Here is a 23,230-nt window from a genome sequence, read left to right on the forward strand (position 1 = left end):
TGTGAAAAGAAACAGGCTCAACGAAAACCGAGCAGAAAGCTTGGTTTATGTGCACTACAACTTGAGGTTGTTGAGCCATTACTGTGATCGGGCTAATGAAGATCCCACATATAAAATTTGGGACAATCACCCTGAGGACGACAATTTGGAGGATGGCATTGTACATATGGAAGAACTAGAAGAGGAGCTTGTACGGGATGAAGCTGAAGCAGCTGCAGCAGCCATGGCACCTCCACCTCCACCATCCAGTAGCAGTTCTCGGGGCCCGAGTCTTGTTCCATCGCTGTCGCCACCTCCATCGGCACCCTCGCGTGGAGGCTCTAGTTCTGGTCGTCGGTCTGGGCGGGAGACTCCTAGAAGACCACCACGACCTACTTATACTCCTGGAGACTCTCGTGGCAAGGGTCACTTGTAGATTTACAGTTTACTTGTCTTTTTTAGTTTCTATTAGACTTGTCACTTTAGTTTTCATAACTGTTCAGTGTTGAGTTTTGAGTCCTTGACTCTTGACTCTTGACTCTTTCATATCATTATGACATTATGATATTTTTTGTAAACATTATATCACTGTGACAATGAAAATTTGAAGTTTGAAGTTGGGCCTTGGCAATTATAACTCATTGGTAATGATTGTGAATTATGAATATGATGCTTTGTGAAAGACTAGTCACTAAAGTTGTTTCATTTCATCTCATTATTCATGTTTCATTTTATAAATTTTTAACATTTCATATCATGTTAACAGTTAGAAGTTAGGAGTCAGGACTTAGAAATATCTTCGATATTACTTCTTGTAATGGTTAAACTTGGCTTACAAGTACAACTTGTTACTTTGGTGATCAATGATGATAAATGTTATTGAATTTTCAATTCTGAAAGCTTGAAGTTGAAACTTTAATATTGAATTTGATGAATCATGATTTATAAGACTCAATATGTTGCAGTTGTAATATGTATTTTAATTTTACTAAGGTTGATGACGATTATAATTTCTAGATGATTGATGTGATATGGTTCAATGATCAATTTATGTTTTTTTATGTTTTTTATGTCTATTTCATCATTCTACATGTTTTTGTTGACATATATGTATCAAAAATTAAAAAATATAAAAATATATATATTTTTAAAAAATCGCTCCGGGATTCGCTCCCAAACCGGGAGCTTCTGAAAATGGTCGCTCCCGCTCCCGCTTCCGCTCCCGCTCCCAAGTAACATTGGGTCACTAGGCATATAATCTAAAACTAACCAAGATCCTTGCACTTCACATAGATTTTAGGACTTGCATTTCATATAGGTTAGTCAAGCATTTAAGCAGCGGGTGTCCATCCAGCCAATTGGTTTCAATTTATAATAAGCAAGAATTGTGACTCCATCAAGGCACTAGTCGCATTACTTGAAAAAACTAATCTAATCAATAAATCTTGCTCTAATCTAACCAAGTGTCTAGGCCACTCATCGGTGTCAACCACGCAAGTTGGTCCCCAACTTGTCTTCTTTCACTTCATCTCATAGGGACTACCCCCCATAGCCTGTTGTTGGGAGACAGCTAGAATGGAGTGGGCAAGGATCAAAGTGACAGTCCCCACCCTGAGCAGTTGTCGCAGGTGCCTATACAATCCGGGCGACAACGCAACCTATGCCACAAATCAACAGCTGTCATACCAGAACTTAAAATGTGAACTCCCCTTGATAAAAATATGTTAATGCATTAAAACATAAATAGGTGGTATGTTAATGCATTAATATGTATGCATTAAGATATAAATATGTGGTATGCTAATGCATTAATATGTATGTGCCTGTCAAGCAGCTATGTTATGCAGGGTACAGTTACACAATATACCATATAAACCATACATGTAAAAAAAGAATGTCTTAACAGCATTTAAGGTGCATAGCCTGATTATGTTCTAACATATTTCATTTAGAGTCATTGGCTATGATAAATTTATTTATAATTCAAAATTCAAATACAAAGAACTAAGTGCCATAACTTGCCAAACAGCTGAAAGCGGCACTGATATATTGCAATGAATGTGGCATTTAAAATTAGAAATCAAAGAGAGAGTTTTACTACTTAGACATTGATAAGAAACTGCAATTGCATTCATGAAATCCACATACAGTACATTGATAACAATCTGCAATTGCATTCATGAAATCCACATACAGTTTCTTGCGCTGCTCCTTTTATTCCAAGAAGTTGATTGAGGCTAGATGATCCTTCATTTTTCGCTGGTGCCTTTTCTGGAGTTGTAGACTCAACTGATAGAACAAGATTAAAAAAAAGTATTAAACGAATGGTGACTGCATTTACCTAGTACTGCACCTAAGAAAAAGCGACAAATGAATGTGAATCAAATTCATATCAATATGCTTCCATGGAATTATAGTGTGAAATTCATAGACAATTATTGTTTATGATGGGAATGAGGGGCAGGTGGGGAAGACACAGTGAACCTTTGGGATCATCCATGGAATGGAGGGATTGTTTCAACTTTCAAGGACTGGTGACATGCTGAAAAAAATGGTGGTTTTCAAGGATCATGAGACAATAAAGGTGGCACAATATGCAAATAGTCAAGCCTTGGGCAAGAATTAGAATAAAATATTAGCAGCAAGAGGGAATTCACTGATGAAATGCTGGAAAACACCTATATTATCTTTCTAACTTGAATCAGAAACATATATCTGTAGCTGTGGGGCAAGGCAAGTTTGTGTGGCATATGGAATCCTATCGTGGTGAATACAAAGTATCCTGGTAAGCAAAGTTGATGCAAAGGGAGCTGATATAACAAATGGTAACAAATTATGGGAATAGCTGTGGCTGTAGAGAACTCTCCACAAGAAGCATCTTTCGTGCAATATCCTAAGCAAGACTACCAACTTGTACACCAGAGGAATGCACTGCCTAGTATTGGGGATGGATACCCTGCCCACTGGGAATAAGGGGACTGTGAGGAGATGTCCATCAGCATCCACAAGTTTAGAGGGAAAGCTCAGGGAAGTGCCTTGTGATGTATCTGTCCCAAGGATGTCCCTTCTAATAGTGGATGCTGGGATGTCCCTTGGTACTTGTGTTACCAGATCCGCGGGTTCATTAGGCTAGATACGCAAATCTGCATCTGGTCCACCTGGTAGGCTAGTACACGGATCCTGCTTGATAGGAAACAAATCTTGTGTGCTGGAAGCAGATCCCGTTTCTGGAAACATATCTAATGACAGTGAGACCCCACCACGTATGGATCAAAACGAAAAATACATTTTTGCAACTTGTTGAAACCCTAAGCAATAAGTGCATTGATATTTATTAGAAAACCCCTGCTCCACTTCCAAACCACAACATAAGCAATAGAAAGTGAAATTTCAGTGGGAATGAACAGTAAGCATCAATCATGACCAATGAAGTTTCGTTGTTCAAGGGGCAGAATCGAAGCCATAGAACTCGTGAGGATTCGAGGGGAAGTCACTTCATCAATCGGTGTAAGATTCCTCCCTGCAAATTTCCCAAATTCTGCCTATAAAGTTCTGAGGTTTGTAGTTATTCTTCAGTGATCACTTTCGTCAAACAGTTTGATTGTTAACTGCTGTAGGCTGTGATTTTATAGTTTTATCTCATATGACATGTGCAGTGAGTATTGTAAACATGAGAAATGCTTCAAATAAATGAACAAATGCTTCTATAAAATCAGAAATAAAATTATCACTCTTGATAACTCTTTTCAATGAATATAATTTTGAATATGGGCAGTCATATATTCAACTGGGCACAAGCTTACATGGGGGATAATAGAAAGATGGAACCCAGTATATTAACTTCAGCGACAGAGGCTCAGATTGATCAGTCTTCCTCAGTGGATGCTATCGAAAAAAATATCAGTCCATTAAACTAATTTCCAGCAGTGCCTTCTTCAGTGATACGTCCCAGCCATGAGTTAAGACATGCTCAGCGGCACACAATGGCTAGCTCAGGTGGTGGAGAATGGTGGCACATCGAGCTATCTGGTGGCTGCAAGGGGCTGCTGGCTGCCGGCTGAAGACAAATCCAGGAGAAAATTTCTCCTATAGGGGTTACCCACAGGTGGTGGGTAACAGGTAAAGACTTGGGAGAGTTGTGGCATAGGAGGATGGGACACTTACATCATGGAGCACTCAAGTTGCTCAGAGACACTGTAACAGGGTTCCAGAATTGAGCACAGAACACGATGACATGTGTAGGGGGTGCTTACTTCAGAAGTTCGCAGAGGCAGCATTCCCAAGAAGTGACAGTAGAACCAATTGTGTGTTGCAGTTAGTACACTCAGATATTTGTGGCCCGATGTCCACTAGATCTCTCAGAGGTTACAAGTACTTTATGACCTTCATAGATGACTTCTCCAAGAAGACCTGGATCTATTTTCTGAAGACGAAGGATGAGGTCTTCAGTCGCTTCCAAGAGTTTAAGGCTCTTGTGGAGAATATGACAAGCAAAAGGATCAAGGTGCTTCATACAAATAATGGAGGCTAGTAAACAAATAAGGACTTCACAGGGTTTTGTGTGAAGGAGGGCATCAAAAGAAAGTGGACAGCTCCATACAATTCACAGTAGAATGGAGTGGCAGAGCGAAAGAACAGGAGTCAGGACTATTCTTGGGGCAGCAAAGGCGATGTTGTATGACCAGGATATGCCCAAGTTCTTATGGGCAGAGGCATGTAGCACAACAGTGTATATACAAAATAGGGTTCTTTACAGAGTGCTAAGGAAGATAACACAAGAGGAGGTCTTCACAGGGAAGAAACCAGAGGTCGAGCACTTCAGGATCTTTGGCGGCATAGCATACTATCATGCATCAGATGACAAACGCACCAAACTAGATCAAACTGTAGAGAAGGGATATTTTGTTTGCTACAGCAAAACAACCAAGGCATACAAGATCTATATTCTTGGTAGTAGGAGGATTATCGTGAGACGAGACGTGAAGTTCTAGGAGGAGAAAGCCTTTGGGAGATCTCGCAATTTGCCAGCAGATGATCAAAGTGGGCCAGCAGAAGCTCCAAGGGTTGAGCAGCAGCCGCAGGGACAGCAAAGCACGAGTACAGTTACCAGTACGAGCACTAGCTCAGGTGTAGGAGGTCCTGCATGTTCACATCAGACGGAGCAGCAGGGGCAGGGTGAAGAGCTTGAAGCTCCAACCACCACTAGTGGAAGAAGAAGTAGAGAGGTGTTTCAAACATTGAGAGATACGCAAAAGTTCATGTGAGCTCCTAGATTGAGCACCAGAGAGCGCAGACAGCCATACAAGTACAAGGCATTGATGACAGAGGTCGTCAACAAGGATCCTTCCAGTTATGATGAGGTTGCACAGCATCAGGTGTGGCAAGATGCCATGCTGGAGGAGTACAACTCCATCATGATCAATGATGTATGGGAGGTCATGCCTAGACCAGTTGACAGGGTAGTGGTCGGCTCCAGATGGATCTACAAGATCAAATATGTTGCAGATGGCAGTGTAGAGAAGTATAAGGCAAGGTTCATGGCCAAGGGGTATGCGCAGAAGGAAGGCATAGATTATGAGGAGACCTTCACACCAGTGGCCAGATATACCTCTATCCAGGCAGTGATCTCATTAACAGCGCAGATGGGATGGCAGATTCACCAGATGGACATCAAGACTGCATTCTTGAACGAGGTGATAGAGGACAAGGTGTATATCGAGCAGCTAAAGGGATTTGAGGCGCATGAAAGAGACACGCATGCGTGCAGGCTGAAGAGAGCACTATATGAGCTCAAACAAGCTCCTAGGGCATGGTATGGTCGGATAGACAACTACTTGCAACGAATGGGCTTCGTGAAGAGTGAGGCAAATTCCAACCTCTACTATCTGATGGTAGGAGGTGAGCCACTCATACTAGTTTTATATGTGGATCATCTCTTCTTGACACAGTCATCAGGGCTCATAGAGGACCGCAAGAGGGACTTGGCAGTTGAGTTCGAGATGAAGGATTTGGGATTGATGCATTACTTCCTAGGACTACAAGTATGGCAGACGGGCAGGGAGATCTTCCTTGGGCAAAGGAAATACACTATGGAGATTCTGAAGATGATTACCAACTGGACGAAGATAGACGCATAAAGGATCCAGATGTAGACCCAACCTTATATAGGCAGAGAATCAGATCTCTTATGTATCTGGTCAACACTAGGCTAGACATTTGTTTCACGATCAACACTCTCAGTCAGTTTATGGTGGAGCCAAAGAGGGTGCATTTGACAACAGCGAGACATGTTTTGAAGTATTTGCGGGGTACAGTCGAGTATGGTTTGCAATATACTTGAGGTGATGGTGTCAGTGTGTGCGGATATATAAATGCAAACTAGGAAGACAGTTCAGTGGATTGGAAAATCTCTTTAGGGCACTGCTTCAATATTGGATCAGGGGTTGTCTCTCGGTGCAGCAGGAAGCAGAAGTCCGTGGCACTAAGTTTTGTAGAGGCAAAATGCATGGCAACAAGCATGGCCACATGTGAAGCTATTTGGCTTCGGAAGATGCTAGTGGGTTTGTTTGGTCAGCGGATGGATTCAACCAGTATCTACTGTGATAATTAGAGTTGCATCAGGCTCTTTGAGAATCCAGTGTTTCATGATAGGTCGAAGCATATCGACATGAGATATCACTTCATTAGAAATTGTGTTCAGCACGGATCAGTTCAGTTATAGCACGTTCCCACAAATCAACAGGTTGTGGATATTCTCACGAAGGCCTTGGGTAAGGTAAAGTTTGTCTACTTCAGGGATAATATGGGAGTAGTGGAGAACACCTTCCTCGCTAAGCGAAAGTGTTAGTCTTTGGTAGTAGTGGACAAGTGTTCTAGTCTCTATAGTGTCTATGAGACTAGGGAACACATTTCCTACAACACTCAGAAAAGGTTTCGCAAGAAACACCTCAATTTGATCAATTAGCCAGTTATTAATTATTTTCCTAAATCTAACTTAGGAAAATTGTTAATTAAATCAGATTAATTAAGGAAAATCGTTTTTTCTCTAGAGACTTCTGGAAAAGTCACTTGATGGGATCAGGATGATCTTCGCCATCGATTGTGATTAGATCATGGTCATTGATTGCTCAACGAGAGATTATAAGAACAAGTTGATGGGGTTTGGAGAGACACACTTGAGCAGTTTGACTTACCCAGTTGCAATGATCAGCAAGGGCGTAGTTGAAGCAGCGGGAGACACCAGCAGCAAGGGTTTAAGCAGAGAATTTGGGAGGATATTTTCAAAGAAGATTTCCACAGATTTTCCAGTGCTCCAATGACAGGAAGAGATGCCTAATTTACTTGCAGGGAGGCCATACTAGAAGGTGTGAATTAGTTAGTGTGAACTGCCAGTTATCCAGTGCGAGTTTCAGAGGTTACAGATCAAGTCCAATGTCGGGATCAATTACCAAAGGAGGTGTGAGTGGCTTCAATGAGTAGAAGGAAGCAGTGTGGTTGTCGGAACATATTTCCGGATGCTGATCAAACTTCACAGAGCTAGTGGTGTGCATTTCTAGTCACCAGTGTGAGTAGCAGGAGGAGGTGCGAGTAGGCTAGGAAGAGGCCGAGTTATTTTTGCAGAGGAAGCTTGTGTTTCCAAATTATTTTGTCAGTGGAGAAAATTGTATGTCGGAGCTTTGCCAATATCAGGAAAGCAATTGTATTTCTCAAATTGTTAAAGAATTAATAATAAAACCCTCATCTATTGAACTGGTTTTCTCCACATTGGGGTTTTTCCAGGAACTATTGTCCAAAAACCTTGGTGTCCAAAATGTTGTGTGTGCATTATTTTCTCAATTCCTAAATTTTATTTGTGAAGATTACAGTAGTGAATTAATCGCTATTTTCCATAATAATTTTTTAAGACAAATAAACTGCATAAGTTAGAAGATTAATTTTTGGTTGTTGCAATCAAAGAAATTTCACACTTAGCATCATCAGGAAACTCAACCTGTACTTTTGAGTCCTGCTTCTTCAGATTAGAAAACAATTAACATGCATTCCTCGAAATCAATCATGCTGATAGAAAGGCAAGATAACAATAAAAAATATTTCTCGAACATGGCAGCAAACTTGTTCATCTGAGTTTTTGCAGAGGCCGCTACCTGTTTATGCTACTACTCTTTACCCTTCTTCTTTTATGGACATTGTGATGCATAATGATCTAAGTCACATGACACAATGGCATGGGACACGAAGGACACAAAAATATGAGTCTCTAACACGAGACACGACAACCCTGCAAATAGGACACATTATACACACACACACACACAAATTTGTTATATATATTAAAAAATATAACAAATTAGTAAATTACACATAAAAATGAAATATAGACAAAAATTCTTTTTTTGGAATTTAGAAACTAGAATATTTACAATTTTACATGATCATGATACAAATTCAATCATTCGACTTTTGCTCTTGAGCCTGATATCATGCTAATACAATTTTTTTTAGCATTTGAAGTTATGGTTGCAACCCCACTTCTAGCGGATAGGCAATAGAAAACCCTGAAGAAAATGGAGGGGGTAAAACATTTGTGGAGGCATTCCTGCCTTTTCTTTAACTTTTTCCAGATGCCCTTGATGATTGAGCCATGATTTCTATGAAATGAGGAATCCAATGGACTGTTGTAGGAAGAAACTCGAAGATTGCTACACCAATCCACATGCACAGCACTTGGAATCCCTTCTAACACTACACAATAACCCTCAGCTACACTCCAAACATCTGACACCTCCAACCTGTTGAAGTGAAATGAACTCAAATGAAAGGGAAAATGTGTTTTTATGGGTTGCAAGCCTCTTTTACGAGTGACGCAGTGAAGGCATGTGTCGAACACATGTTTGGCAGGTAACCTGTCAACAAGACACATGCCAAACATGTCTCAAACATGTGTCCTCAGTTATTGGTGTTCGACACGTAGGACACAAGACATGGCCCCTGTTTGGAGGTGTTATGTTACTTAGATAAGATTGTTTTTATGACAAAGGAAGCAGGTGATTTTAGTCAAGTCCTTTCTTAGTTGTGAGATTGACTCCTCACTCTTTCCCTTCCCTTGTTAGGTCCTTCACCTTTATTTGACTAACCAAATAGAGATAAGTTGTTAAGACCACCCTTCTTGTTGGTGTTTGACTTCATCTGAGTCTCCTCCTGAATACAATCATCCCAAATCCTCTCAAAGTTAGGAAGGTTTTCCCAAGCGCAAAATGGTTCCCATTAAGCCAGAAAACCATTCAATGCCTTCTTCACTAGCTCTGCATCTACAATCTTTTCTTCCCCTTTATTTGACTAACCAAATAGAGATAAGTTGTTAACACCACCCTTCTTGTTGGTATTTGACTCCATCTGAGTCTCCTCCTGAATACAGTCATCCCAAATCCTCTCAAAGTTAGGAAGGTTTTCCCAAGTGCAAAATGGTTCCCATTAAGCCAAAAAACCATTCAATGCCTTATTCACTAGCACTGCATCTACAATCTTTTCCCCAACTGCTACAAGTTGATCACAAATCTATGTGATTTTCATAAGATAACTAGTGACCGTGTCCGATCTAGACACCACTATGGATTTGAGTTTGTTCCACAATATCATCTTCCTGTTTATGTTCTAAATCTAGTAGAAATTAACCAGAGCATCAAACATCCCCCTCGTTGTCTTCTAGGAAGAGTGTAACCCTCACCTTCCATGACAAGAAATTCAAGACACCATCTAGTTTGTCCTCAAACATAAAGCTCGTTAATGCCATCTTTGAAATCTACAACACAAACTCCCAAATCTGAGAATAAAACTTTGAAACCCTCTAAATGTTGAACCTTCTTCCCTGTGATAGATTTACTGTTGTGAATCCCTCAAAATCTCCATCAGAGAAATTTCTCTGATACCATGTGGAAATTCCAAGCCCTAAGTAACCAAACTCCTGAAGATCTCAATTAAACAAGTAATTCCTAATTTAAATAATACAAAAATAAATTGTAACCATAGCATCAATCACACAATAGCTAGAAATTAAATAGTGGAAGCATGAAATCAATTTCACGTATCCACAAGTAATTACTCTTTAAAAACAATTTTTCATTCCTTAAAAAAACCTACAGGGAAATCTCCACACGCTGCTCGCTTAGAAATCAACACTGCACAGTTACTGAAAAACACCTTGAACTAAGTGGAATGGTCGTACGTACAACTATGTAGCTCACTGTATTGATTACACAGACACTAGTGTTATCAGAACCACAACTGATCTGACTAGTTTGGAGGAAGAAACAATTCAATCTATGGTTGTGAACCGTTTGAAGCCAATTCAGTACCAAACCGGCCTAAAACATTAAATCGATCAGTTTTGTACAGTATGACTAAAGACCACAAATTTCTAATTTATTAAAATAAATAAACAAATGAACATATTTTATGAGTGGGGTTGCCTAAGAATCAACCCTAGGGCTTATTAAAACTTATTTAAAGAGGTCACGACCATCCACTTCACTCATACTATTAATTTGAGCTACTTGAAATTCTTGAACTGAGTTTCTTGAGGGACCTTGGAGAGATATCTGCATGGTTGTTTTGAAGTTCTTGAGCAAATTGGGAAGTGTTGATTTTCTAGTGCAATCAAGACTAGTATAGTTTTTTGAAATTGATAACTAGTTCCAATGATACAATTAGTCTTCTTATACCGTTCCAATCATTAAGAAGTTACACATAAAAAACTTCAACCATTCACTTTCTACAATAGAGCAATAGAGATCACAGTAGACAATAAACAAGAGACACCGGAAATTAGGCTCACAGCCAGGGCAAAACCCACAAGAGGAAAACCCAACTTATGAGAGAAATTTTGTTCATCAAAAGTACATCCAAAATATTCCAACAAGATTTCAAATTCTGACCTCAACAGACACCAATTCAAACCAGTCAAGGTAGAGAGAAGAAAGTCAACGTTGGTCAAAATCACAATCTACAACAGAGGTCGAGTTTCACCCTAAGGTAGCTCAGAATAGAGGGTCGAAATTCGGTCAGATCCACAATCAACGAACTAGTCGAACTTTCGGTCAAATTCACAAGGTTGACCTACTGAGAACAGAGATGAAGATGTGATCAAAAAGAGACAAAGTATTCCTGAAATGTTCGGCCTCCAAGACAATAAAAGAGCTCGGTCAAAACAGAAGCAATGTGTCCAAGTCAACGTTGGTCAAACAGAATAAGATAGGTTGGTCAATGCAGAACAGATTCTCCTTCGCACTTGTGGATGTCTTCTCTCTATTTCATATCGAATGTGATGGATGAGATGATGCCAAATGAAGTCCAACGATGTCTTATTTATGTGTAATAAGAGGTGGCTTTTCCACGTGTGGTGTGACTTGGTCAAATGTAAAAAAATGAACTTTTCTCCATGATTTGCCAATGAAAATACCAGCGATAGCTACCCAGTTTTCAACAGTCCCTCTTAGCTAGGGAAGTACTTTTCATTCTCTCTCAAGATCAATCTCTCCGACCAATCCATAGGTCTCCCAGCCACAGCCTGCGAGAGAGATCACACGTACAAGTCTCTCTCTCTATCAAGATCAATCTCCTTGACCAATCCATAGGTCTCCCAGCGATAGCCTAAGGGAGAGATCATTAGTCTCATCATAAGGAAAGATACATAGCATCCAACACATCCCAAAAGCCACAAACCTATGGCATCTAGGTCAATGCCCTACAAACCAATGGGATCAGTCAGTGAGGCCAAACCAATCATATGCACTGGATACATCTCCCCGATCACAAACAAGGTCTCTCGGTCCACAACCTAAGGAGAAACTCAAGATCAATCTCCCTGACCAATCCATATGTCTCCCAACAATTTTCTAAGGGAGAGATCACAAAATCAATGTCCCCGACCAAACTAGTCTCCCAGTAAAAACCTAAGGGATCACTTTATGCCTCAAAACCAAGCTCCCCGACCAGATTTATTGGCCTCCCAGTCAACTGACCTAAGGAAGTGATAATCTTCCAGACCAATCCATAAGTCTCCCAGCCACAACCTTAAGGAAGATAGTCAATCATATAATGTTGTATAATCAATGCTCCCACCCTCTCGGAGATCAGTTCTCAACAACTCCAAATTGTTCTCTGAAATAAGCAAACTTCATCCGAGACAATAGCTTTGTCAACACATCAGCGACCTGCTCATCAATAGGGGCATACTCGAGCCTCACAACTCCCCTCTGGACAATATTCCAGATGTAATGATACTTGATCTAAATGTGCTTCGACCTGCCATGAAACATCGAGTTCTCATAAAGCTTCACACAACTTTGATTATCACAAATATATAATGGTCATTCCAATGCTTGATCAAACAAGCAACAACATCAACGATCGCCTTCAATAACTTTGAAGTACAGGTTCGGATCAGCATCGCTCTTCTTGAAACCAAGAGTCAACAGATAGCCATCAATACAGAAGTACCATGCACAAAGAGCCTGCTTCAGCCCATACAGGGCTTTGTTCAATTTGCAAACATGAGTTTCTCTAACATGGACCTCAAAGCCTTGAGGTTGCTCAATATGGACTTCCTCTTCAATGACTCCATGTGAAAATTCCTTGAAAGGCAACAACTAGAAATAATTTTTCTAACTGATAAATTAATTATGCAGTTTATTTTGTTTACAGCAAAATAACGAATTATTCACACTACAATTTCTTCACCATAAAAATGATAGAATTATTTTTGGACAATTGTCCCCGGAAAAATCCAATGTGGGAAAATCGATGCAGCAAATGAGGGTTTTATTATGCTGCAGCAGTAGAAATTTTCAGTACAATAAAATGACGCCAAACTGGCATTTCTATCTGAGAGAAATACTGGCAAAAATATCTAAGGGAATTTATCCCCCTCCTCAAGCAATCCCACAACAAATTGAGCCTCAGAAACTGGCTCTCCAAACCCTTACGCAGGCCCCTTTGTGTTGCCTCTACATAGGGCTACACAAACTATCTGGAATTTGCCTCTAAAGATGGAGTCCTGCCTGCTGCTACCTCTGGAAGTGATTCTCCCAGCCTCCTGGAAATTTTCCCGGCCACTGGAAGTTGAATCGACCCCTCCTGGTTGAATCAAGCTGCCTTTCTTGAGGCACTTCATAGCCCTTGCGCAGCCTCCTGAAGAATAATTTCAGCCTCCTCTTCTAGCTCTTCTGGAACTAGAAACTCCTCCGAAAATATGCTCTACTGCCCCTCTGCCTTTGATCACTGGCTCGATTTCTCTGCGGAATCATCTACTACTGGAAAATCGAACTGTCTTGATCAGTGAGTATCTGCAACTGGTGTGTTATCCATCTACCCATCAACCTCTTCTTGTAATCTTCAATTGAGACTTCAACGGCCAAGATTAAAACTTAATCGATGGCTGAGATCATCTCCAAGTCAATCCTTGTGAATTTCTAGAGAATTCTCACCTTTTTCAATCAATTACTATAATTAACCAATTTTCCTAAGTTAGACTTAGGAAAAATTTAAACAATGATCAATTAATTTAACTGAGTTATCTCTAGTTGGAATTCCATAAACGATTTATGGGTTTTGGAGAACTCCAGTGTTTTAGCCTCTCCACAAAGTTTTGACACTAGAACACCATCCAATGCTACAAAAACTAACACTCCATTCAGAAAAGTAGTCTTGAAATCCATTTGATGCAATTTCTAACCCGTAATAGAAGCAAGAGCAATGACAGATCTAATAGAAGCATACCTGGGAACAGGAGCAAACATGTCTTCATAATCATCTCTCTCTTTCTGGGAGAATCCTTGAGCCACAAATCTTGCCTTGTACTTTTCAACACTTCCATCAGCAACATGCTTGATTTTGTAGGTCCACATTGAAGGCACAACAGACTTTCCTTCAAGTCTTCGCACAATTTCCCAAACATCATTCTTCAATATAGATTGATATTCTTCAATCATAGCATCTTTCCAAACTTGTTTCTCAGTTGCTTCTTCATAGGTGGATGGCTCGGACTCAATGATCTTGCACATCATTCTTGCATAACTAGAGTACTTCTTTGGCTTCTTACTTTCCCTGAAGGTTGCACGAGGTGCAGCATGTCCTTCAGCTTCCTTCAAAGTTTTTTTAAACCAAGCAAGTCTCTTTCTAGTCTCAGGTGTTAGTTTTTGTAGCATCGGATGGTGTTCTAGTCTCGAGACTTTGTGGAGAGGCTTGTTACCATTCAAACTAGCAGGGATCCTAAGGGGGTTTCCTATAGAGCAACTACTAGGTCAAGTGGCAACAATGGAGCAATAACACACTGTCACCTCAACTAAAGCTACCTGCTCTTTACAGACTTTCACCGATGGGAGGAGTTCGGGTATTAGGGAAATATATCAATGGTGTAAAGATAGTGATTCCAAGAGCCTATTCAAAGGAGAGACCCAATGATAGGGATTGCTTGCTTTAGAAGTGTTGACCACTACCGGTCAACTGCCCATAGCAGTACACCCCCTTTTCTTTGCAAAAAGGGTAGCGCTTGATCGACATGTCCGTGCCATTCTGCAGTCATCGACAGCTTGATCAATTTATGTTGTAAACCCAATCTGCATGTATAAATTGTAAATAATCTTAGCAGATATGAGTCATGTCTGTAAATTGCCTAGGTGGACCTAATTTTCTAAGTGATAATCTACGTTCCGGAAGGTTTTTCGTCTCACCGATCCATGATCGGCAGAGTTTTCCTTCAGCCTAACCCCAAAGCCAGAATGGATTTTGTCATTAGAATCTTAGGAGAATCCTAGTGTGTTAATCTGCTAGATTATAGTTGTGTCGCAGAACTAGGTGGTTTATGAGGGTCTATGTCAAATGGGTTTTCCCCCTTTGGGATGTAAAGTTGTAAAAGTCATGATGTAAAGTGTCTTGAGGGTTGAGAAATGTTTTAATCCCCTCATAAGTCCTAAGTCCTAGGTCCTAGGTAATTTTTCCAAAAGCTAAATTCGAGGATCCATTTAAAATAAATTTAAAAAATAATAATAATAATAATAATAATTATAAAAAATTATAAAAAATAATAATAATAATAATAATAATTAAAAAATAAATAAAAATAATAAAAAATTAAATATATATATATATATAAAGTAAAAAACCTAAAAATAATAAAATAATAATATTTTGAGTAAATAAATTTTTTAATACATTAAAAAATTCGACGGATGAGATTAAGAGATATCTTGATCCTCATCGACGGTCGAGATAATTTTGACGTGGATCACTCGAACTAGCTGTTGGGAATTTTTCCTTTAAATAGGGTGCTAGGGGTCATTTGAGATCATTCGATCTGTGAGTCTTGTGCTGAAGAAGCTCTCTTGTAATCTGTTTCTGGTGCTAATAAAGAAAGACTTTGGGGTTGAAATCTTGCTGGTGTTACTCTCTGGAAGTGCTGTGAGCTATTTTATTTCTGCATATTTTAATTTTCAGCCATTAGTAACAGCTTCTTATAGAGTATTGTTGAGCACAGGTATCTTGTTCACTTGCTAGGGTTTGAAGGGTATTAGGTTTTCTGAAGTAGTGGCAGGTATCTCCATTGCTTTTTGAGACCTAGTATTGTTTTTTTTCTCTCTTTATTGATGGTTGAAGTGAGCTGTGCAGGAAACCCTTATCGAAGAAGACCAGTGGGCGTTTGGGGAAGTTCTCGGTTGAACCAGCCAACTCCCGCAAGCCATTTTCTTGCAGAGCCCAGCTAGTTTTGATCCTGGGTTTATCATTCAGTTTATTTTTCTGAATTGCATGAGAGATTTTCTGAAGTTTGTTTTATAATAAATATGAAATTTTGATAATATTACTGCTGATTATTGATCAATCTGGCTATTTAAGAGTCAAGCTGTAAAAAAAAATTCGCTGCTCTAGGGTTTTTACTTCTTGTTTATGCATATATTATATTAGGGTTTTCCTTTCTTTTGCAAGTTACAGGTATTTTTGGAGCGGGGAAATTCAAATATAAATTTCGTGGAGAGCTTCAGTGGTTCCTCTTGCAAATCTGGGTAATCCATTTCATCTCCATAGCTGCCAAATCCACAATCTGTCAAACCTTCATGCAGTTCCTTCTGGCATTTTCAGCTGCCCAACCTGCAAATCTATTTTCATCCCTGCAAAGCCCTCTTATCTGTCTGCCGTCAGCAATCTTTTTCCTGATCCGCCCTCCTCTTTCATTTCTTTTCTGTCACGGTTCCATTCATCCCCGCGCCATTTCAAACCTGCAGTTGCAAAAAACATTTAAAGCCTGCAAATAAAGCAAAACAGCGTGATCGATCCTTGCTGCTGATTCATCGCATATCTCTCAGCCTGCATCTGATCCTTCTCTCCTTTCCACGTAGTCAAGAAATTGCATTTGAAACCTGTCAGCCGAAACGTGGAGCGTGCATCTAACGTTGCCCAAGCAGTCCATCCCCATTCACTGCGTCGTTCTTAATCTTCTAACACTTGGCCCTCCTCCTCTGCTGCAAAGTTGCACTCCCCATCCTCTTGCGCTGTCCTCAGATCTCATTCCGTCAAACCCGCAGCCTTTTCCTTCGACCTGCACAAGCACCAAACGAAATCATTGATTTTTTTTTGGGTCTGAGTTTTAGTTGCGAGATTCGATATGCATGCGTAGGTTTTCATTTGCATACATATTCACGTGTTAGGAAATCATATAGGCCGGTTTTGCATATATTTTCTTTGTTGATCTCTCTTAGTCCTGGTTAGGTATCGTTTAGTTTAGTTTATTTCCTTTTAATTATATTATCAAAAAAAAAAAAAGAGAGGCACATTTTTATTTTTTAAAAGATTTTTTCTTTAGACTTAAGTTCTAAATTCGATTTTAGATTAAGCTCCTGTTTTGAAATTTAAAATCATAAAAAAGGGGTTTTGGGTTTTAATTCTATAGTTCAAGTTTTATTTTAGGATTTAGATTTTATCCTTTATTTTTTAGGTTTTGTTTTAGTTAGAGTTTAAAAAAATAAATAAATAAAATCATAACAAAAAAAAAAAATTATAAAAACCGTAAAGAGTTTCTTTTCGTTTAAATTTTCATTAAACTCAATTTAGATTTAATTTTGTTTAAAGTAAATAAAATTAAAATTAAAAAATATATATATAAAATATATAAAAAAAAATCATAAAAAGTTTTTAGCTTTAAGGTTTTAGTTCATTCTTTTGTTTAAGTTATAAAAAAAAATAATAATAATAATAATTTTCTTAAAGCTTAGATTTTGATTTAGCATCATTTAGATTTTTGTTTAAAGTTTCTTTTAGCTTTAAATTTTTACTGTATCTGGAAAAAACACAAAAAATATTTTGGAAATATTTTGTCAGATTCGATCTTGGCTCGGGGATTTATCACGTTTTATTATCTTTGCTAAGGCTAAGATTTTTGATGTGGAATGAATGTTTATCATTTTATGTGAGTTGGCATGCATGAATGATCATTAGCTACATGAATATGATATCTGGTTAATATTACGTGGTTGTGTATCGAGCTTTATCTTTCGAAGTTTTAAAATTGCTAGATCATCGTTAAAACATTGTGAATTTACTGGATATCTTGCATCGTTCAAGTTATTTGATGGTAAATGATTGCTGTACACGGTTTACATTTCTGCAACATCTAGTAAGTAATCGTTTAAACATCAAGCCCATAAGGCACTGGTCCATTAAATTAATAAAATCAATTTAGTGCTTGTTCCTTCGTGTCTCCCAATCCAACTGGTTCCCAGTTGGTCGTCCATTTCCCTACAGGGTCTACCCCCCTTAGCCGTGGGAGTAAACGGAGAGATCGGGGATCAGAGTGACAGCCCCCGGTCTGAGCGTTGTCGTGACAATCTGTGCGACAACAAGAAGCAAGATGAATGGCTCTCCAAGAAGGGCTTCAGGAGACCTAGACCTAGGTTTGAGGAGTATCTCTTGGTAAGAAGTGCCCTAGACCTAAGAATTCTAGAAGAATAGGGTTTCTAAGCAATCCTTATGAAATTGGAGTGACAAGGTTGAAAGACCACAAAGAAGCCCTAGTGGACCCTGTTACCCACCACCCGTGTGTAGTATTCATAGGAGAAAAATTTTATCCTAAGATGGTCCTTAGCCAGCAGCCACCGAATAGCTCGATGTGCTACTATCTCCCCCACCTGAGCCAGCCATATGTTCCCTCGCCCATCTGTTATGATCGTATGTTTGAAGGTGGGCCTTTCAGCCCCGAAGGTATGGCGTTTCATTGTGTAGTTGGGTATTTTTGTTTACTTGTCATGGACACTTTGGACATGGACTAGTGGGGGTATTTGGCGGAAAGAGTGGGTTTGCTTTGTACTCTTGTCTCCTCTGTCCAATTTGATGGTTAACCTTGTATCCTAGTCCTAGGGGATTTCCTTTATTGGCTACTAGCTTTAGGGGAGACACTACATGGGAAATCCCGATTTTGGTTGCGCGGTCCCGCTTCCCGACACCATACACATCACTCCCCTCTGCTCATTATAACCCCATTCACCATATTTTCCATTTGGTTCCACGTTTGTCCATTGGGTCTATTGCACCCTTTTTGTCACAAGTCTAAGAAAGCAGTTGTACAAAAAATTTCAAAGTTCAGAATCATCAATCAGCCAATGATCATGTCGTTGTAAACCCAATTTCTACAAATTGTAATGTAAATGATGCTAGTACGACCATTTAATTATGTAAAAACCTAGGTAAGCTTATGATTTTGGCAATGAATTTCATCCTAGGAGGTTTTTTAACCCCGCTGATTACCTGTGTTTCTAAACAGGGCTAATCGGGAGGAAAATTTAAAAAAAAAAATCCCTCCAACTTAAACCCCAAAGTTAGGTTGGAATTTATTGACAAAGTCTTAAGTGAGTCCTAGTGTTCTTAATCGAGTCTATTGTAAAAGTGATTTGGCAATAATTTAAGCTATTTGGCTAAATTATTTTATTACAAGTCACTTGGTCTACTAGATCATATTGTGTCGCAGAATTGGGTAAAATTTATGAGGGTTTATAACGAATGGGTATTCCCCCTTTGAGGGTTGAATTTGTAATTATCTGATGTAAAAATATTTTAGTGCATGGTCCCTCGCAATTAGACACCATGGCTAAAGTATTTGAGGGTGGAAAAATAATTAATCCCCTCAAGTGTCAATTAATTAATTTTTCTAGCAAAATAAAATTAAATCTTAAGCCAGAAAATTAATTAATTTAGAGTCAAAACATTAATTCTAGAGAAATTAATTTCTCCAAGTGGAAAATGACCAAAAAATTCGTGGGTCAAAAAAAAATCAATTTTTGGAGGTCCCCCACCAAGGCAAAAATGGATTTTTTAAGAAAAATTAAGCCCTTGGACCTTGGTGGTTAAGTCAAAGTAAATTTTTTTAGGAAATTAATCCAAAAAATCAATTTTTGGATTAATAAAAAATGGTTTTTATGAGAAATTCGAAAATTCCTCAAAAAATAAATATTTTCGATGGCAGAGACTAAAAAATGATCAAATATTAATCGACGATCAAGATTATTTTGATGGAGATCAAGCCAACTAACCGTTATTTTCCAATTGGAGGACTTATCTATAAATTAGAAGCCAATTGCTTCTCAAGTCATGATGAAAGCTCTAACTCTAGTCAATGTAATTATTTAACATTGATTTTGTTCCACTGATATGCTGGGAACATTTGAAATATCATAATAAAATACTTTGGGGTTCAGTTCATGGTGTTCTTTGTCCGATGATCTATGGTATGTGTTGGGTATGTGTTTTCTTATATTGTGCTTGAAATTTTATAAGTTTGTTTATTCATTAGATGGTGATAAGAACATTCTATTGGTAAATTTTGGATCTATCTTAGGTGATCTGGTTCGCCATATGTCTAACAAGTTTTCTTGAAGAAAATATATAGAGTTTGCAGGTTCCCTGGCCCTTAGGCTCCAAGTTCACAGACTTTGGAGGAGAGCTGACCTTGTTTGGGCTCCAAGAATTTTATTTGGTTTTCTTACTTCACTAAGGTTGTGGGCAATACCATAACTTTCGAAACACATTTGATCTATTGTCATTATTCATCATTTTAAAAAAATATATTTTTATTTTCAAGCATTGTACATTTGTAAATATATTTATAAATCATTTTTGTAGGATACTTTTTTGTAAATAAATTTATTCTAACCCTTACTTTGCAGCTACTAGTGTTTGGGGTTTATTTTCAAATTTTTGTATATATAGGGGTTTTGGGTATTTTCATTTTTCATTTGTGCAGGTGAACTTCAAGAAGATTTGATGGGATAGATCTAATCCCTTGAGGGTAAGATCCCGTCTCGAGAAATTTTTGCAGGGCCATCTTCAAAAAAATTTGCAGTGAAGTTGAGCAATATTGAAGATCTGAAGCAAAATCAAATTTTTGGCAAGGGTTTCAGAAATTTTTAGGGCCTCCAGGCTCGGCGTCCTCCCTTTAACTTAGTCATTGCCCTTGTGTACCATTCCTTGGCTAGCCATAAGCATGAAAAGGCCTCTAAGGCCTGGCCATGAACCTTTTTTCAATGTTCCACCAAGACTCTGGGGCGGGGAGACGCGGGTGCGGGGAGAAGCACAAGGGGGACGTGTGGGAGTACCCTCAAATTTTAGGGAAGTTTGGGGGAAGTGGGGTGACGTCGGGGTATATAATTTTTTTCCTTTTTAATATATATATATTTCAAATTCATATTCAATAATGAAAGCATAAATACAATGATACATACATAATTGAATTAAATAATGAAATACATTGATCCATACTCGATCATCCTTACTAATATATACATGATTCATCCATAAACCATGAGATTCAATAATGAAATACTTTGATCCATATTCATTATTCATTATTCACCATTCTAGAATCTACATTGATTTAAAAATTAAATTCATCATTCATCATTCTAGATTGTAAATTGATTTAAAATTAAAATTCATCATTCTAGAATCTAATTAGTACTAAGCAAAATAGACTATAATAGACACAGAAATCTGAACACTAGAATAGTAAATTGATATAACTAAAACTCAAAAACACTAGAGTGATGAGTCTAAATGTCACTCTAAAGTACACATAGGGCTTGGTGCTCTTGATTAAATACTAATTCCATACCCTTGTACATGACAAAATGCAATGGAAATATTGCAATCCATCAAATCCTGAATTCCTGAAAAATTGTTAAGTCTACTGGATTTTGAGAGAGATCTAAAATTCTACTTTCTCCATATGAAATCCAATGAAGCTGGAACCACTGTCAAACATCCTAAGTCATTCATGGTAATGCTAAAAATTTAAGTAAAAGAATGAAAATGAAAGATAAAGGAGAATGTCTCTTTTACTTTAAGAATTTAACATTACCATGAATTGCATAGCATTAGTAGGGAAATATGGTCATACTAAGTTTCCCCTGTCATAAATCATTGTTTACAAGAAAATTTAAGGGAGGATGCATAGACCATTTTCAGGACATTGGGGAAATGTCCCCCCTGCGTCTCCCCAAAAGGGGGACGTGGGGAAACGTTTCCCCAGACATCCCCCCGTCCCGGGTGCGTGGGGTGCAAGGGCTGCGCGCACCCGACCCTGGGGGACACATCCTCGTGGAACACTGCCTTTTTTCCCTTCCCGTGGGCATTTCCAAGCCTCTTAAGCTTGGTCACAGGCCTTGGGGCCTTTCTGCTTTGCCATCTCCCCCTATTTTCCCCTGCGGCACCCTTATTTCTCCTCCTTCTCCCCTTGGTTCCCCTTATCTCTCCGAGTCGCAGCCACTTTAGGGCTTGAAGCAGGCCTTTAAGGCCTTAGAACCCTAGGTCATAGGCCTTAGGGCTTACTCCAACACCTCAACCCTTCCTTTAACCAAGCGGCAACCCCTCCAAGGCTTGTCGTGGGCCTCAATTTCCCTCTTGACCCTGGCCTGTAAGGCCTTGGAAACCCTAACATAGGACTATTTGGCCTTGTGTCCCCTCTTTCCTAGCCCTAACCTTGCCTCATTTGCTTTCTCTGTCTCTGTGGATGACTATTCAATTTCTGAGCTAATCTATTGATGTTTACAGTGGTTTTCAAGTGAATTTTTAAGCTAACATTGGTGGATGTAGTTAGCCTAACCATTGGGAGAAGTTGGGCAAGTTTCTTTAAGGCATCAAGGCCTAAGGGTTTGATCTCTAAACCATATTTCTCCTCATTGTTTGCTACAACAAGATAATCATTTCATAATAGTGACATTTGAGTCATTGAATTGACATAAAATTAACTCACACATTGTCTAATGCACTGATAAATCAATTGGATAAGTTGGGCACTCATAATTTCGCTTATTTATGAAAAATAGGTGACTGTCATAAGTTCACTGAGGTCTAGTCTATAGTAGTGATATTAGCATCATAAGAAGGCCTAGCTCATTCATGAATTTGGTCTTGGCAAAGTGGTTTTGGTAGTGGATTGTTTCATTTGCATCTAAAATTGTTCTATAGTAATCTAACTCACTGTTGTCATAAAGCTCACTTATTACTCATTTGGATAACATTGGAACATAAGTAACATAAGATTTCCATTGTTTCGTGCACTAGTTACTCGTTGAAAAGATTTGTTTACATTGTCTAATATGCTATTATGAAAAAAGATTGTTGGCATTGTTCAATGGAACAATGTCTGTGGTGGGGACTGGATGGAAATGGTATACTCAGGTACATACCGTTGTTTGTTATTTGGGAAATCTGGAAGACCCAAAATCACCCCGTATTTCAGGGGCTCCATTGTAATGCTTACGGGATTTGCTCTAAAATTATTGCCTAGATAGAATGTATGGAACCACAGAAGAAGACCTCCAGGGACCTATCAGGGAGGTTTTCGTGCCCACAAATCAACCTGCCAATGGGAATTTTCGATGGTGCAGCCCAGATGGGGAGATGTGGTTGTGGGGCTTGGCTCCGCATTAGTGAAAACTCTCACTACAAACTAGATTGGTTTGGGGGGATGGGCACAAATTCCAGGGCGAAGATGGTGGCTCTATGGGGCCTTCTCTAGTTTGCAAAAGAAAAACAAGTCCAGAACATTCATCTCTACGGAGACTCTATGACTATTATTCAGGGCATTCTAGGCAACACAAGTTTTGATCCTCCTTATCTTCGAGGTTGGCATGATCGGATGGGTGCTCTAATACAATCCTTTTTAAGTTTTGACATTCAGCACATCTTTAGAGAATTGAACAAGACAGTGGACTCC

The 23,230-nt window shown here is 38.9% G+C and overlaps 1 protein-coding gene across 2 annotated transcripts in view; it reads right to left on the bottom strand.

Annotated features, from left to right (window-relative positions):
- Positions 1-23,230, bottom strand: part of LOC149162411 (chlorophyll synthase, chloroplastic-like) — a 200,757-nt gene that overhangs the window by 168,702 nt on the left and 8,825 nt on the right. For both annotated transcript variants that reach the window (XM_089437258.1, XM_089437259.1), the window contains exon 3: positions 2,174-2,268. In XM_089437258.1, the coding sequence (XP_089293384.1) occupies positions 2,174-2,268 (95 nt within the window). The remainder of the gene's footprint in view (positions 1-2,173; positions 2,269-23,230) is intronic.

Source organism: Pinus tabuliformis, chromosome 5_2 (assembly GCF_031772625.1).
Source record: "Pinus tabuliformis cultivar Carrire ecotype Pingquan chromosome 5_2, CPIR1, whole genome shotgun sequence".
NCBI classification, from domain to species: domain Eukaryota; kingdom Viridiplantae; phylum Streptophyta; class Pinopsida; order Pinales; family Pinaceae; genus Pinus; species Pinus tabuliformis.